At 42.4% G+C, this 13,112-nt stretch overlaps 1 protein-coding gene across 20 annotated transcripts in view; it reads right to left on the reverse strand.

Annotated features, from left to right (window-relative positions):
• Positions 1-13,112, reverse strand: part of plecb (plectin b) — a 130,234-nt gene that overhangs the window by 10,879 nt on the left and 106,243 nt on the right. For 16 of the 20 annotated variants that reach the window (XM_085422496.1, XM_085422504.1, XM_085422502.1 and 13 more), the window contains 16 exons: positions 12,906-13,010; positions 12,698-12,793; positions 12,468-12,593; positions 12,207-12,359; positions 11,945-12,099; positions 11,704-11,830; positions 9,921-10,104; positions 9,796-9,819; positions 9,017-9,174; positions 6,803-6,981; positions 6,573-6,711; positions 6,033-6,389; positions 5,850-5,933; positions 5,648-5,752; positions 5,397-5,495; positions 431-3,784 (listed from right to left, as the gene is read on the reverse strand). In XM_085422496.1, the coding sequence (XP_085278622.1) occupies positions 431-3,784; positions 5,397-5,495; positions 5,648-5,752; positions 5,850-5,933; positions 6,033-6,389; positions 6,573-6,711; positions 6,803-6,981; positions 9,017-9,174; positions 9,796-9,819; positions 9,921-10,104; positions 11,704-11,830; positions 11,945-12,099; positions 12,207-12,359; positions 12,468-12,593; positions 12,698-12,793; positions 12,906-13,010 (5,445 nt within the window). The remainder of the gene's footprint in view (positions 1-430; positions 3,785-5,396; positions 5,496-5,647; positions 5,753-5,849; positions 5,934-6,032; positions 6,390-6,572; positions 6,712-6,802; positions 6,982-9,016; positions 9,175-9,795; positions 9,820-9,920; positions 10,105-11,703; positions 11,831-11,944; positions 12,100-12,206; positions 12,360-12,467; positions 12,594-12,697; positions 12,794-12,905; positions 13,011-13,112) is intronic. The other 4 variants (XM_085422493.1, XM_085422494.1, XM_085422495.1 and 1 more) reach the window with 1 other exon arrangement.

Genomic DNA, 13,112 nt, shown 5'->3' on the forward strand with positions numbered 1-13,112 from the left:
GCAGATGTACTCTTGGCCTGCAGTGGCAACACAGTATTCACAATGAAGGTTATACTGTCCCTCGAGTTAGTGTAGATCTTCTCTATTTCCCTCTGTTGCTCAAATTGCTGAACAGTTCATCTGGTTTTCGAACTGTATTTATAATAATGTTTGTTTTTAATTTTGTCACAAGCTAAGGGATAAATGAGTTTTGAAACTGAAAGAAAAAATGAAGCATGTCAACATTGCATGATACGGCTGCACATTCAGGTTGTTTTCTGCATGAGCACAGTGCACTGTGAAAAAAATTAAATCATATTCAGTAAAAAATATGGTGATATGATTAGTGTAAGGAAGGAACAGAGGAAACTTTAAGAATGAAGTGAGTTAGCTTTTTGATAGAGTTAACAATGACATAAGCTGCTCTGTTATGCCATTTTTGACACAATACCTCTTTAGACTTATTTTGACGTTCTTCAGCCTCCTTTTTCAGTCTAGCCTTCTCGTTCTCTAGGTCTGCAATAGCTTTGCGTAAATCATCGGACTCTTTGCTGGTATTTAGTCTCTCAAATTCCAGTCTTTCCACTACAGTCATTTTTTCTTGGGTAGCAATTTCAGTCTCGTGAAGACGGGCAGCAACTGTATCGGCTTGTTTCTTGAATTTTTTAGCCTCTTCTTCAGCTCTGGCCTGGGCTTCACTGAGCTGAGAAACCTGAAGTCTGAGTCTTTCAGCTTCAGCCATGATCTCCAATTGCCTTTTTCGCTCTACTTCCAGTGACTTGTGATATTCCTCGGATTCCTCCTCCAGGCGCTGCTGCATTAACTGTTTATCCTCCAGCAGCTTCTGAGCCTGCTCCTGAGCCAAGTCCTTCTGCTTCTGGAGCATTTCTGCTTCAGCCTTGAGTCGAGATGCTTCTTGAATTGCTTGCATTTTCTCTTTGAGCATCTTTTCCGCAAGTGCCCGTTGCTGATTAAGGTCATCTTCTGCAATTTGTCTCAAGCGTGCAGCCTCTTGCGCTTCCACACTAAGCCTAGCAGCGTCCTCTGCAAGCTTTCTCATGTTCTCAGCCTCTTCAGCAAGCAGTTTTTGTGTGCTGTCTTTGTCCTTCTTAATCAGACGCTGATTTTCCTCCTCAATTTTATTTTTCAGTTTGAGCAGTTCCTCCATCTGGACCTTGACTTTGAACAGCTCCTCCTCCACCTGGCCCCTTTGTTTGACGGCATCGTCGACCTCGTCTTTGAGGCGCTGGAGTTCTTCATCTAGGACAGATTTTTGCTTATCAGTTTCATCAAGCCTCAGCTTAACCTTTGTGAGCTCTTGCTCCACTTGGAACTTCTGTTTTAACGTTTGCTCGGCCAGCTTTTTGTGCTTTGCCATTTCAGCGTCAGCTTGCTGCTTCTGCATGAGCGCTGCAGCCTCAGCTTGGGCTCGTTTGGCAGCTTCAAATTCAGCTTCCTTCCTCAGTCGCTCGGCATCTTCCTGAGCCTTGGCTTGGTTTGCGGCTTCTTCCTCAGCGGCTGCTTTCTGCCGTTCTGCCTCCTCTGCTTGCTGACGAAGGAGAGCTGCCTCTCTTTCTGCTTTCTCCTTAGCAGCTTCGGCCTCTTTGGCCAGCTTCTTGGCTTTCTCATACTCTTCCTTGAGCTTCTTCTGCGTGATGCTGTCTTCTATCTGTTGGGCAAGGACGCTTTGAACCTGTTGCTCTGCTGCACTGCATTTGTGGGCTGCCTGTTGGGCCACAACAATCTGTTTTTCAGCTTCTTTGTCAGCCTCATCTTTCTGCTTTCTGGCTTCTTCTGCTTTCTTCCTCAGCCGTTCAAGCTCTTCTAGGGCTGCCTTACGCTGCCTGGCGGCCTCTTCCTCTGCAGCAGCAATCTTCTTCACCTTTTCCTCTGCTTCCCTCCTCCTCTTCTCCTCCTCAAGGGCAAGCTTCCTCAGTTTCTCTGCTTCCTCTTCGGCTCTGATCTTGCTTTGGTGGGTTTCATCTGCAATGTTTTTCAGCTTGTTCAGTTCCAGCTCCAGATCCAGTTTTCCAGATGAGGCCTTTTCAAAGTTGAGTTTAAGAATCCGGATTTCTTCTTCGACAATTCGCCTCTGTTTGAGTGTGTCATCCACTATGGCTTTCTGTCTTTCCATTTCTGCCTCAGAGGATTTTTTGAGTTGCACAATCTTTTCCTCAATCTCTTGCTTGTGCTGGTTGGCCTGGTCTTCAAGAGCTTTCCTCTGGTAAGCCTCATCCTCAGCTTGCCTCCGGAGTCTCTCATTTTCTGCCTCCTTCTCTTTCAGGGCAATTTCGGCCTCTGTTTTTAAGCGAGTGGCCTCACTGATCGCAGCCAGCTTCTCTTTGAGAATTCTCTCAGCTTCTGCCCTCTGACGAGCTGCCTCTTCCTCAGCAATCTGCCTCTGATGCTTAGCCTCCTCTGAAATGGCTCTAAGCCTGCTTGCCTCCTCAGCAAGGTCCTTCATCTTGGCAGCTTCTGCCTCAAGTAGTTGCTTGCTCTTCTCTGTATTAGACATGGACTCCTTTTCTGCCTTAGTCTTCAGCTGAATGAGGATATCCATTTCACTCCTAACTTTGGCCAGCTCATCTTCTAGCTGCTTCCTTTGTTGCTGAGCTGCAGCGACTTCATTCTTCAGGCGGTAAAGTTCATCTTCAAGGAGGGATCTCTGCTGTTCTGCGTTGTCAAAGTCCGCCCTGAGTCGAATGAGCTCCTGCTCGGCAGTGAGTTTCTGCTGGGCTGTGCTGTCGGCTATCTTCCTCTGCCTCTCAAGCTCTTCTTCAGCCATTTCTTTCTGCTTCAGGGCTGACTCCTCGGCTTTGGCTCTCTTTTTAGCCTCACGCTCTGCCTCCTCCTTTTGTTTCTCAGCTTCCTCTTGAGCGAGGGTCTTTTTGTGAGCTTCTTCTTCGGCCTGCAACCTCAGACGAAGAGCCTCATTAGCCTTCTGCCTCCATTTCTCGAGCTCTTTTTCAGCCTCTTCTCTGGAATTTTCTGCGTCTTCTTGTTGTTTCTTGAGGCGTTCTGCTTCCTGTTGCAGCTGAAGGACAGCACCATGCTCCTGCTTGAGTGATTCCTCCAACTTTGAGGTCTTTTCCGCAAATGACATGTGCTTGCTCTGGAGTTCAGCTGCAGCACTTTGCTGTGCAGCCTCATGAGCGACCTTGATTTGTTTTTCCTTTTCAATCTCTGCTTGCTTCACTTGTCTTTCAGCCTCCTCGGCCTGCATCCTGAGGTTTTCAAGGTCCTCCAGAGCTTTTTGCTTTTGTTTAGCAGCTTCCTTCTCTGCCTCAGATTTGCGCTTGAGTTCCTCTTCAGCCTGGCGCTTTTTCTGCGTCTCTTCACTTACTTGTTTACGGAGCTTCTCAGCCTCATCTTGGGCAAGCTTTCTGAGTTTTTCTGCTTCAGCCGCTCTATCGCGAAGCTGCTGGAGCTCAGATTCGGCGGTATACTTTTGTTTTTGTGTTATCTCGAGTTGGATCCTGATGAGGCGGATTTCCTCTTCGATCTTAGTCCGGCTGTGAAGCGCTTCATCTACCTGTTGACTTTTGTCCTTGATTTGCTGCTCTGAGAGATTTTTGAGCTCCTGCAGCTCCAGCTGGATGTTGGTCTTTTGCTTCTCTGCATCTACAGCAGCAATTTCTCTCTTGCTTACTTCTTCCTGCATTTTGAGCTTCAGCTCTTGAGCCTCTTTCTCAGCTTTGGCAATAGCCTTCGCGTGAGCTTCAGCTAACTGCTTCTGTTTGTCTAACTCTGCCTGCATCTCGGCCATTTTTTTCCGCTCTTCTGCTTTGAGTTTCTCTGCAGCTTTCTGCATTAGTGGAAGCAAATGGTAAAGAAAGGATTATAATCAAGCATGACAGGTTAAAGGTAATACATCACATTTGACCTGCTCGAAGCAGTGTGAATTAAAATTGTAAGTACTGTGGTAATCACAGCCAAAACACACACTGCAACAAGCATCTAAATGTACTGTATTACCCAGGCAATGTTAATGTTAAAATTAGCTTAGTAAAAGATCATTCACTAGTTGCAAATTAGATGCACATTCATCAAAGTCATGTTAAATTCATGATGCAAGTAAAACGATTCAGATGGCAGTGGATCTATTAATGTATGGGAACAAAATATCACTTCACAACACAGCAAGAAAAACATGGCATGTGACTGTAGCTGTAACTGAACTATGTCAATCTGTGCCATAAAATTGGATCAATTAAACTGTTTAAATTAGCACTATAAATGGATTCACCACACTCATGAATAGAATTTATGGCGAGCTTCTAATGCTCATGTTTCCTGCATTTGAAAGTTTGTGAGAAAACTTAAGTGAGGTTTGTTGAAATAGTTTAATGTTAGAAATCACCACTCTTTTTTTTTTAATCTTATCCCATGCACTGGGGGTTCTTTAAATCACTATTTGTGACAAAATGGAGAAAGCAAAGGCGAAGTCAATGATAAGAGGCTCAAGTCAACCCAGTGTATATTAGGAAGCTCGCTTATGGCTGTGTTAATTTCAGGAAAAGTTGTAAATTTACAGGATGAGCTGTTAGTAAGAATATTAGTGACTTTGAGACAGTATGAATGGCTGCAGTGTTTATATAAAGAATGGAGTGAAAAAAATGTCCGATGGAGTTTGACAGAGACAAAGGATGATGAAAGTAATAGGGTCGGTAGGTACCCCAAAAACACTGAATAATTTACCTCTTTAATGCACAGGTTAAGCATTCATCATGGCAAAGCACTGGCAAGCAGTTAAGAGAGGCAAAGAAGGAAACAAAACATCAGGGTTAGAAAATAATGTAACACTTTAAAGTTGTGTTACTGTGGAAAAAGAAAGAGAGCTGAAGATCATGATAACCAGGTTGAACCTTAGATCAGAACTTTGGGTTTGACCTCGGGAATTAATGCGAAGGAAGAAAAAGGAAGCTTGAAAAGAGTGAAAGAAAGAACCCCTCGTTCTAAGTCTATAAATGACACAACACACAGAATGGATGGAAATGGAGAACCTAACACTCCAACTTAACAAATCTACTTTCATACTGCATCCACGTGGGTGAATGAGCTTTATACACTGTTTGTTTTCTGGTATTTTTAATAACCTTAAATACCATTTTAACTAATCCCTATTAGATATTAGCCTTACGTGTGTATTTCACTGGAAAAAATATCAGCTACAGCAGGCCAATGTTTCACGCATAACCAGTGTAAAGAATCTATTTGTCACCTGTACATTAAATATAATGTATATATGGGTTTGTGTGTGCATAAAACACACAAAGAAAAGTGCGTGCTTGCATGCCTGTGGTTCAGTGACTGGCAATTTCTCATCTGTGTTGGTTAGATGTCAGTTTGATTGGTTTGTTAGGTTAATGTTAGATAGAATTTAGTTTGTTTGGGATCCTCGGCCAGTTGTCACGCACCTCGTCGTCGTCCAGGCGGCGCTGCGTGTCTGTGATGAACTTGATGTACTGACTAGTCAGAGTCATCAGTTCGCTGTACCTGGTCCTCAGTGTTACATACTGATACAGGAGAGAAAAAAATAACATTTAGAAATGCAACAGCTTCAGGAATATTGTTTTCACAGGGTCAGTGGTTAGTGGTAGAGTTAACCTTCAATTAAAAAAAAAAATTACCTTTTTTCTGTAATGATTTCCAGTACTCATAAACTCACCTCCTGAATAATGTTGTCAGAAGCTGAATCCAGTTTGGTTTTCTTGAGGGGCGAGACAAGAGGTTCCACCTGAGCTTTGTAGGCAACCAGTTGGAGTTCATAGTCCTATTAGCATGAAACACATTACAGGTTATTTCAGTAAATGCTCTAAACTGCAAGATTTATCGAAAAAATATGCAGAATAGTGTTATTTCAGGCTCGCCTTGATAGTATCAATGTATGCTTTAGCGTATTTTTGACACTCATCAACTTTGTCTTTGTTCTGTTCGATCTCCTCCAGCAGTTTCTGTGTTGAAAGGAAAAGGGTTCAAATAAAAGTTAATCTCAGCAGTTTCACTCGAAAATAAAGCAAATAATGGTGCTAATATTAGATCGTTGAACATACTTTCTCCTGGGCAAGTTGCTCCTTCAGCGTTTTGCTGTCGGTGATAGGCACAGCCTGAATCTTCTCCTGTCTTTGCTTAGCATCGGCAATCCAGCGGATTAGCCAATCATAGCTCTCACGATAGTAACCGAGCTGGCGGCCGAGCTGCTCTAGCTCTCTCTGGCGAAGGTCGATCTGGGTGAACACGGCCTTCCAACGATCCTGGAGGCTGGACAGCTGCTGGCGGAAGTGGTCGAGCTCAACGTCGCGCTCGCTGTGCACACGAGCCATCTTGTCGCTCACGGCAGAGGCTTTTTTCAGTTCTTCTTCCAGGGAATCAAACACTGGCTGTTCACCCTCAGCTTCAGTGCGCATTTTCTGCAAGTTTTGTACAAAGAACACCAATAAACAGTCTGTAAATACATCAGAACCGGGCAAACCTACTATTAAAAGTGTGACTTCTATTTCTTAAACAGAATCAATTGAGAATAGTTCTTTGTAACATAAGTAAGATTTCTGTAAAAAGAGGCTTGGCAAGAAAATAAGTCATGTATTGTTTACCTTAAGCTTTGCTCTGTAAGTCTCTACTTCCTTGACATCACTGGGCACAGTGTGAACTTCACGCAGACAGTCCTCATACTGCTTGAGAACGCCTTCAGCACCCTGTGTGTTGCGGATGACCATTTCCACAGTCTTTAGCCTGAGACAAGGAGCAATAAATTAATTAAGGAGATCTAAGTGCACTAGAAAACAGCACATTTTCTCTTTGCAGTCAGTTTTTAGGGACTTACTTCTCAAGATAAACAGAGGAAAGAATGTGGGCATGATCCATCTTCTGTACAGTGAGGTCGAGCTCTGACCGCAGCACAGGAGCTGAGGTGGAAGGCTGAGGGGAGGCCAAGACTTCTTGTGTCTTAACAGACACCTTATCAAGGTCCTTCTTAAGGCTGTCAAGTTCTCCCTGAACTTTCTGTACAACAGAGAAGACAAGCATGAAGAACAAAGAAAAACCCAAAAAAATCCAAGCCAGCCGACTATGAACAACTGAAAGAAAAAAAGGAACATTTAAAATTTTAATTAAACTAAGCTCGAGGAGAGCAGGAACCAGAGGCACATGGCAAGTTTTCTGCCATCGTTAACAATTTAACCCCATTTTTATGTGTCAACCAAACTCAAATAACTCAAAACTTTTATTTTTGCACAAAGCCCTAAGCTGAACTTCACCTACTAGCAGGGCTGTACAGCTGCTGGATTGACGCCAGCATCCCAGCTCTCATTGAATTACATATAAGCTGTTAAGTAGGGCTGGGCCATATTATACCGTTCACGGTAATACCGGTATAATGTTAGGCAACGATAGGAAAATGAAATATCGCGATAGAATGGGAGTAAAACGCGCATGCGCAGTGCCTTTGTTTTCATACGCACATGGCCGATTGTTGAGTGAAACAGATGAACCAGAATTGGTTTGTAAAAATGGTGCAACTTCCGTGATGTGGAACTGGTTTGGTGTTTGTCCGTCAGATACACAACAAAGCACATTTTTTTGCAGAACATGCAAGCGGCCGTTATTGTCGTATTTGTCGGACTAAGATGCTCTTAAATCTGGGAGTAATCTGGGTCCTAAACTCCGTATACTTCAGGTCAAACAACACTGCAGCATCACTTAGAGTTAAAAACTGTCTAAATTCTTTCATCTTTAATAAAACGATCAGCATTGCTGCTTTACCAGGTGTAACTATAAAGTTTAACTTCCAGGCATCCATGAAAACAAAAGTAATTACATTTAACGGAGTTAGAAGTTAGCAGGAAGCTAGCGGAAGTTAGCTCGCTAGTTTCGCTAGTTACCTAAGCACGATATTGCATGTTCTGACTGAGAGATTTCTGAAAAAAAATCAAACGTACAGCTCTGCTATCACTTCCAACATAAATGAAGACAGGAAACTAAACAGCAGTGACGTTTGTAGGGTTACTGAAGTTGGGCTAGCTGGTATATAATGATGTGCTACGTGATCGCTAGCGACACAGCTATGTTAGCATAACATAAACAGTGAAGCTGGAGGACGAACACTAACACTTTTCCACTTATAAAAGTTAACGTGAAGGTTCTTCATGGTTAGAAACAAATGCAATCGCATGGCAGGATGCTGTAAACGGACCAAACTTCAGTCAGGAGAACAACTGAGATAATCCATCCACAATACGAGGTTAGTCATTAATATACTGCAACAACATGGGAATAGAGCAGCTGCCAGAGAATTCAACATTAATGAATCAATGGTACAGAAGTGGAGGAAGCAAGAAGAATGAGTTTAATAAAGTTTGATTTATCTGACTGCTTTGTTTCGCTTAATGTGCCTTATAATCCCGTGCACCTTATGGTCCGAAAAATGTGTACTGCACACTGCAGTTTAATGTTGCAAAGCACCTCTTTTTAACTTCAGTGGATATTATACATGGTTATGCTCAGGATATGTCAGCCCATTTCTACTGGAAATGCCTTTTGGTTAAACTTTCAGCAAGGAATTTGCATTTGCACTGTTACATTTTTATAAAGCTTTAATGTACATAAAAACCAGCTTCTTGTTTAAGTGAAAATAAATGGAAGGTTGTCTTTTTGCGCTAGTAATGTTGTGGAGTTGTATTTTGTCTCGCATCAATTATATCGTCGGTTATATCGTTATCGCAAATTTTCAAATATATATCGTGATAAATATTTTTGGCCATATCGCCCTGCTCTACTGTTAAGCACTTAAATTGATTTTAATTCTCTGCTGTGTTTCCACATTTTAAACCTACTGCAACGATTCATTAATTCAACCCCCACTCCATCCTTCTGCATGGATTCTGGTTCAGTTAGCTACTTTTGCTTCTCATCAATAACACATTTAGTCAACTATCCAACAAACCTATCCGTCTTTTAACCACAGCACAGCTATTTTTGGTTTCATTTGATGCCTCATTGCCATTTCTGCACAGAACACATTTAAATTTGAGCTCTGTACCTTCTGCTCTGTGGTCTTCTGAATACACTCTTTGAGAGGCTCTTTTTCCACAGGTTTGCGAATGCGTGCCACAGTACCAGCCTCGCAGTCCTCTATACGCAGACGCAGGTCCTTCAGCTCAGAGATGTAGTTCTTACACAGAGTCTCATTCTGTTGACCTGTGAACACATTTGTATTAGTTTAGAATCGTAGGAATAGAAAAGATCATCCGTTTTGAAAAGGCTATATTTGAATTTCCCAACTCTGGGACTAATAAAGACTATCGATAGTCAAACTCATCCCATACTTTTGCATGAATGTCGAGTCGCAAAAGTCACTGCTGTTGTTACGCTACCTACCAGCAATGGCTGTGAAATTAAAGCACTCTGAAATTGAACTATTCTTGTTAGTATGAAACATTCAATTCAATTTTAATATGACACATCCTAAGATGTCATGTCCACAAATAGATAATGCTGTACTGCTGCACTGTAATGTTTTCGATCACCTGTGTCACACCTTCCATGCAGTTCTTCATATATGATGTGTAAAATACACGCAGCTCCAGCCATATCTATAGCATACACAACATCTGCATTACCCAAGTACCTAAAATCAGAACACATATTCTACTTGGTGCAGAGCTGCCACAAAAAAATGCATATTGAAAATCAAAGCAACGTGCACTCACACATGACTAAAGACAAACACGTGTTTTGGGACATTCCATCAAAGGCTGGAAGGCGTGTACACATATTAGTTTGGTGAGCAGTAGTTTGTGCTTGCTTTAAGTCACTCACCTTTAACCCTAACAACCATTATTCCTGAAAGGTGAATTGACAGTTATATACTGTTCAGTTGCTACACACTTGACCTCGGTAAAACTATGAATCATTAAAATCAGTTTGTTAAAATCAGATCTCACCTTTCTCCATGGAGCGAAGCAGGTTGTCGAAATGCTGGGTGGACTTGGTGTAGTCGTCCTCGACCTGCATGCGATCATCGGGGCCGAACAGCTGCGAGTCCTGGCTGTCACGCATGAAGTCCTGGTAGTGAAGCTCCAGATTCCGCATGATCAGCCTGTACTCTTCTGGCTTCATGGTCTTTAACTGCACACAATGAAGAGAAGCAGTGGAGGAATTAGGAGACAGGACTTGGCGCAATGTTGTCAAAGCACAAACAAGGCCCCTTTTATCGTCAGCTACACCAAACTTGGTACACACTGAAATGGAATTTCCATTTCCAAACATGGAATGAACCACAATGAAGTTCCCCTCTTTGTCAGCTCTACAAGTTTTAGGTGATACTTTTACTTTAGTACCAACCAATGTTCCCTCTAATTTTTCACGTGTCTGAGCGAACACACAAACTCCCTGAGCGATCCCTTGGACCACTGTGAGCGACATCAGACGTGTGCACTGTGGTCACGCCGGCATCTAATCCATCCAAGTTACATGGTTTATTAAAATTATCAAATTACAGCATTTATGTTAGACTACTTTTAATTAACTGCTTTAGCCCACTTGCAATGAAAATGTAAAAAAAAATCTAGTCATTGACCTGTGTAGTATGTTAACACTATTGGAAGTAAAAATAACTTGAACTCCAATTTTGAAAACACAACTTTCTTTCTTTTTAAAGTAACTCAGTTTGGCAAACAAAGTTTTTTGCAGCTATTTTTTTTTAAATGCAGCCAAGGCGGTTTTTTAAATAAACATTTCAAACTATTTTTAGAACAATCAGCTGTTCTGCATCAAATCTGATGCCACACAATTTGTGCCACTCCAAAAAAATAATTTCTGTCCACTATGAGATAAAGGAGAACAGCCTGAAACCTGCAGGCCTGACAGCAGGAGATGTATCACTGCTGTAACACCTGTAACATTCAGCAGTCGCCTCATTGTTCTGACACACACAACAAAAACTACAGTACACACTAACTACACAAGATTTGCGCTAAACGTCTCAAATCTCTCACATCTCAAAGCACCACCGTCACTCCTAAAACTTCCCCCCGTTTCTTAACAACTAGATACCACGTTGCCATATCATTTTTTGATTGGTCGACATGGTACTTTTTTGGACGAATAGGAAAGGGAGAGGGGGTGGAGTTTGTTTTTGCTCACAGGTGGAGAGCGCTTTCGAGCCTTTTTTCTTATAAAACGCCGTTTTTACCGTTTATTCCCGCAGTAAATATAAACAACAATAGTATTCAGGAAAAAACAAACAAAGATTGCATATATTTTTATCATAACTCTGGTTTTACGTGGCCTATCAACACAATTTAAAAACTGGTATAAAGTCCACACTTTTTCCGTTAATTGTTTCGTCTGTCCTGCTCACATCTCCAATGGTTGTACACGTTGTCATTAATGTGGCTTCACTCCACATCAGCCACGCCGCTTTGCTAGCTAAAACACCGGCGTCGGCACATAAGGACGCTGTCATAGCCTGTCAACCATGTTGATTAGCTGCGTATATACGAATGTAAATCGCATCATTGGCTGGACTATGGGATAAGGTGGCATCGTTCTAATCCCATATGGGAGCAGCCAGTCACTTACTGACTAACACTGCAAAACAGAATTGTTAAAGTATTAATTTTAATTTCAATTCAGGTTAGATTTTTGTTGTGCGCAACACAGATTTTCTCTGCACAGAGACCCAATTGCGCACGTGCGCAGCTTAGAGGGAACATTGGTACCAACCATTGTGATGTTCCAGGAGCGTATCTGTGTGAAGTCTCTCATCAGGTACTGCCATGACAGTAGACTCTTCATGTTTATATGGAGCATCTGCCACATGGACACCATTCCCTGATGACCTGCATCCAGACTACAGTAGGACAATATTGTGCATTATGGGAACAAAAGAAAAAACAAATTAAATAATTGACATGATCAAGCCAAGATGTCGTCGTCACATAGGGGATCAATTTTATAGCCACACCTGGACACACCGTCCACAGCCTCCTTGTTGACAGGAGGTACAATGAAGCAGACAGAAGGCACCATCGCCTCGTGTCCAGAACGGTTCAAGACCTTCCACTTGAAGGGCTGAGAGTTGTTGAGGAGTGCACACTCATCTCCTTTGTGGACAGTGATCTGAAAAGAAGCCAGGATATATTAAAGTAGATGTAGTCTCAGGATCTGTGGCAATCATGATTGCAATGGTGAATGATTAAGCATTTCCACAGTGGAATTAATCCAACCTCCTGCTGTTTGAAGTCACAGACAGCCTGAATGGGCAGTTTGCCTTTGATGGAAGTGGTGGGGTTTCGTGGTTTCAGCTGGATGATTGACCTGGATCTCTTGTTCAGGCCGGCCACCACAGTCTTGAATTCATTCAGCTGTTCTTTCTCTTCCTGTTGAAAAGAAGATTAAACTAGATTACAGTAAAAGAAAGCAGACCCCTATCTTGATGCTTTTATTAAAGTGTGTGTGCGGTACGATGCATTTGAACATGTACATACCGCAGCATCCTGCAGCAGATCCTCTAGGCGTGTGGCTGTTGTAGAGCGATCACAGCTGTATTTCTTTTTCATGTTCTCTTGCATTTTCTTCATCTTGTCCTGAGCCTCTTTAACGTCGGCAAAGAACTGTAAAGAAGGAGATCACATGAGACGGACAATATTCCTGACTCTATAAATATGAGGGATGATTATCCTGGAGATTTATATTCCTAAATGTCTGTGTTCCATACCTGGTAGTAGGCTGTGTTTTCTTTGAGATGAGCCTCTATACAGCAGCACAGCTGGAGGATCCAGCTCCACTGAGTCTGCAGGGCAGCTGTGAAGGACTGGTAGAGATCAAGAAGATATGACAATGACAGTGCATTAGTTTGGACACATTTAGGTCTATATTCTGCATGCAGATGTCTTCTGCTCAGCTGGATTAACTACTGCAATTACCTCAACGGTCTTCTTGCCTGGATGTCCATCCCTGACAAGTCTGTCTCCCAAAGTCTGGATGTCATTGACCTTCTTCTCCCTCAGCTCCAGTTCTCGCATGAGACCCTGAAGAATTGAACAGATGTAGTTGAAAATCTGCTTATTTGTTGAACATCTGTCAGTGAATCTACAGGGCAGGATTAGGGGATAAAAATGAGCAACTGTGAA

Source organism: Rhamphochromis longiceps, linkage group LG11, assembly GCF_057381845.1.
Source record: "Rhamphochromis longiceps isolate RC_006_pf linkage group LG11, R_longiceps_female_GT1.1, whole genome shotgun sequence".
Taxonomy (NCBI): domain Eukaryota; kingdom Metazoa; phylum Chordata; class Actinopteri; order Cichliformes; family Cichlidae; genus Rhamphochromis; species Rhamphochromis longiceps.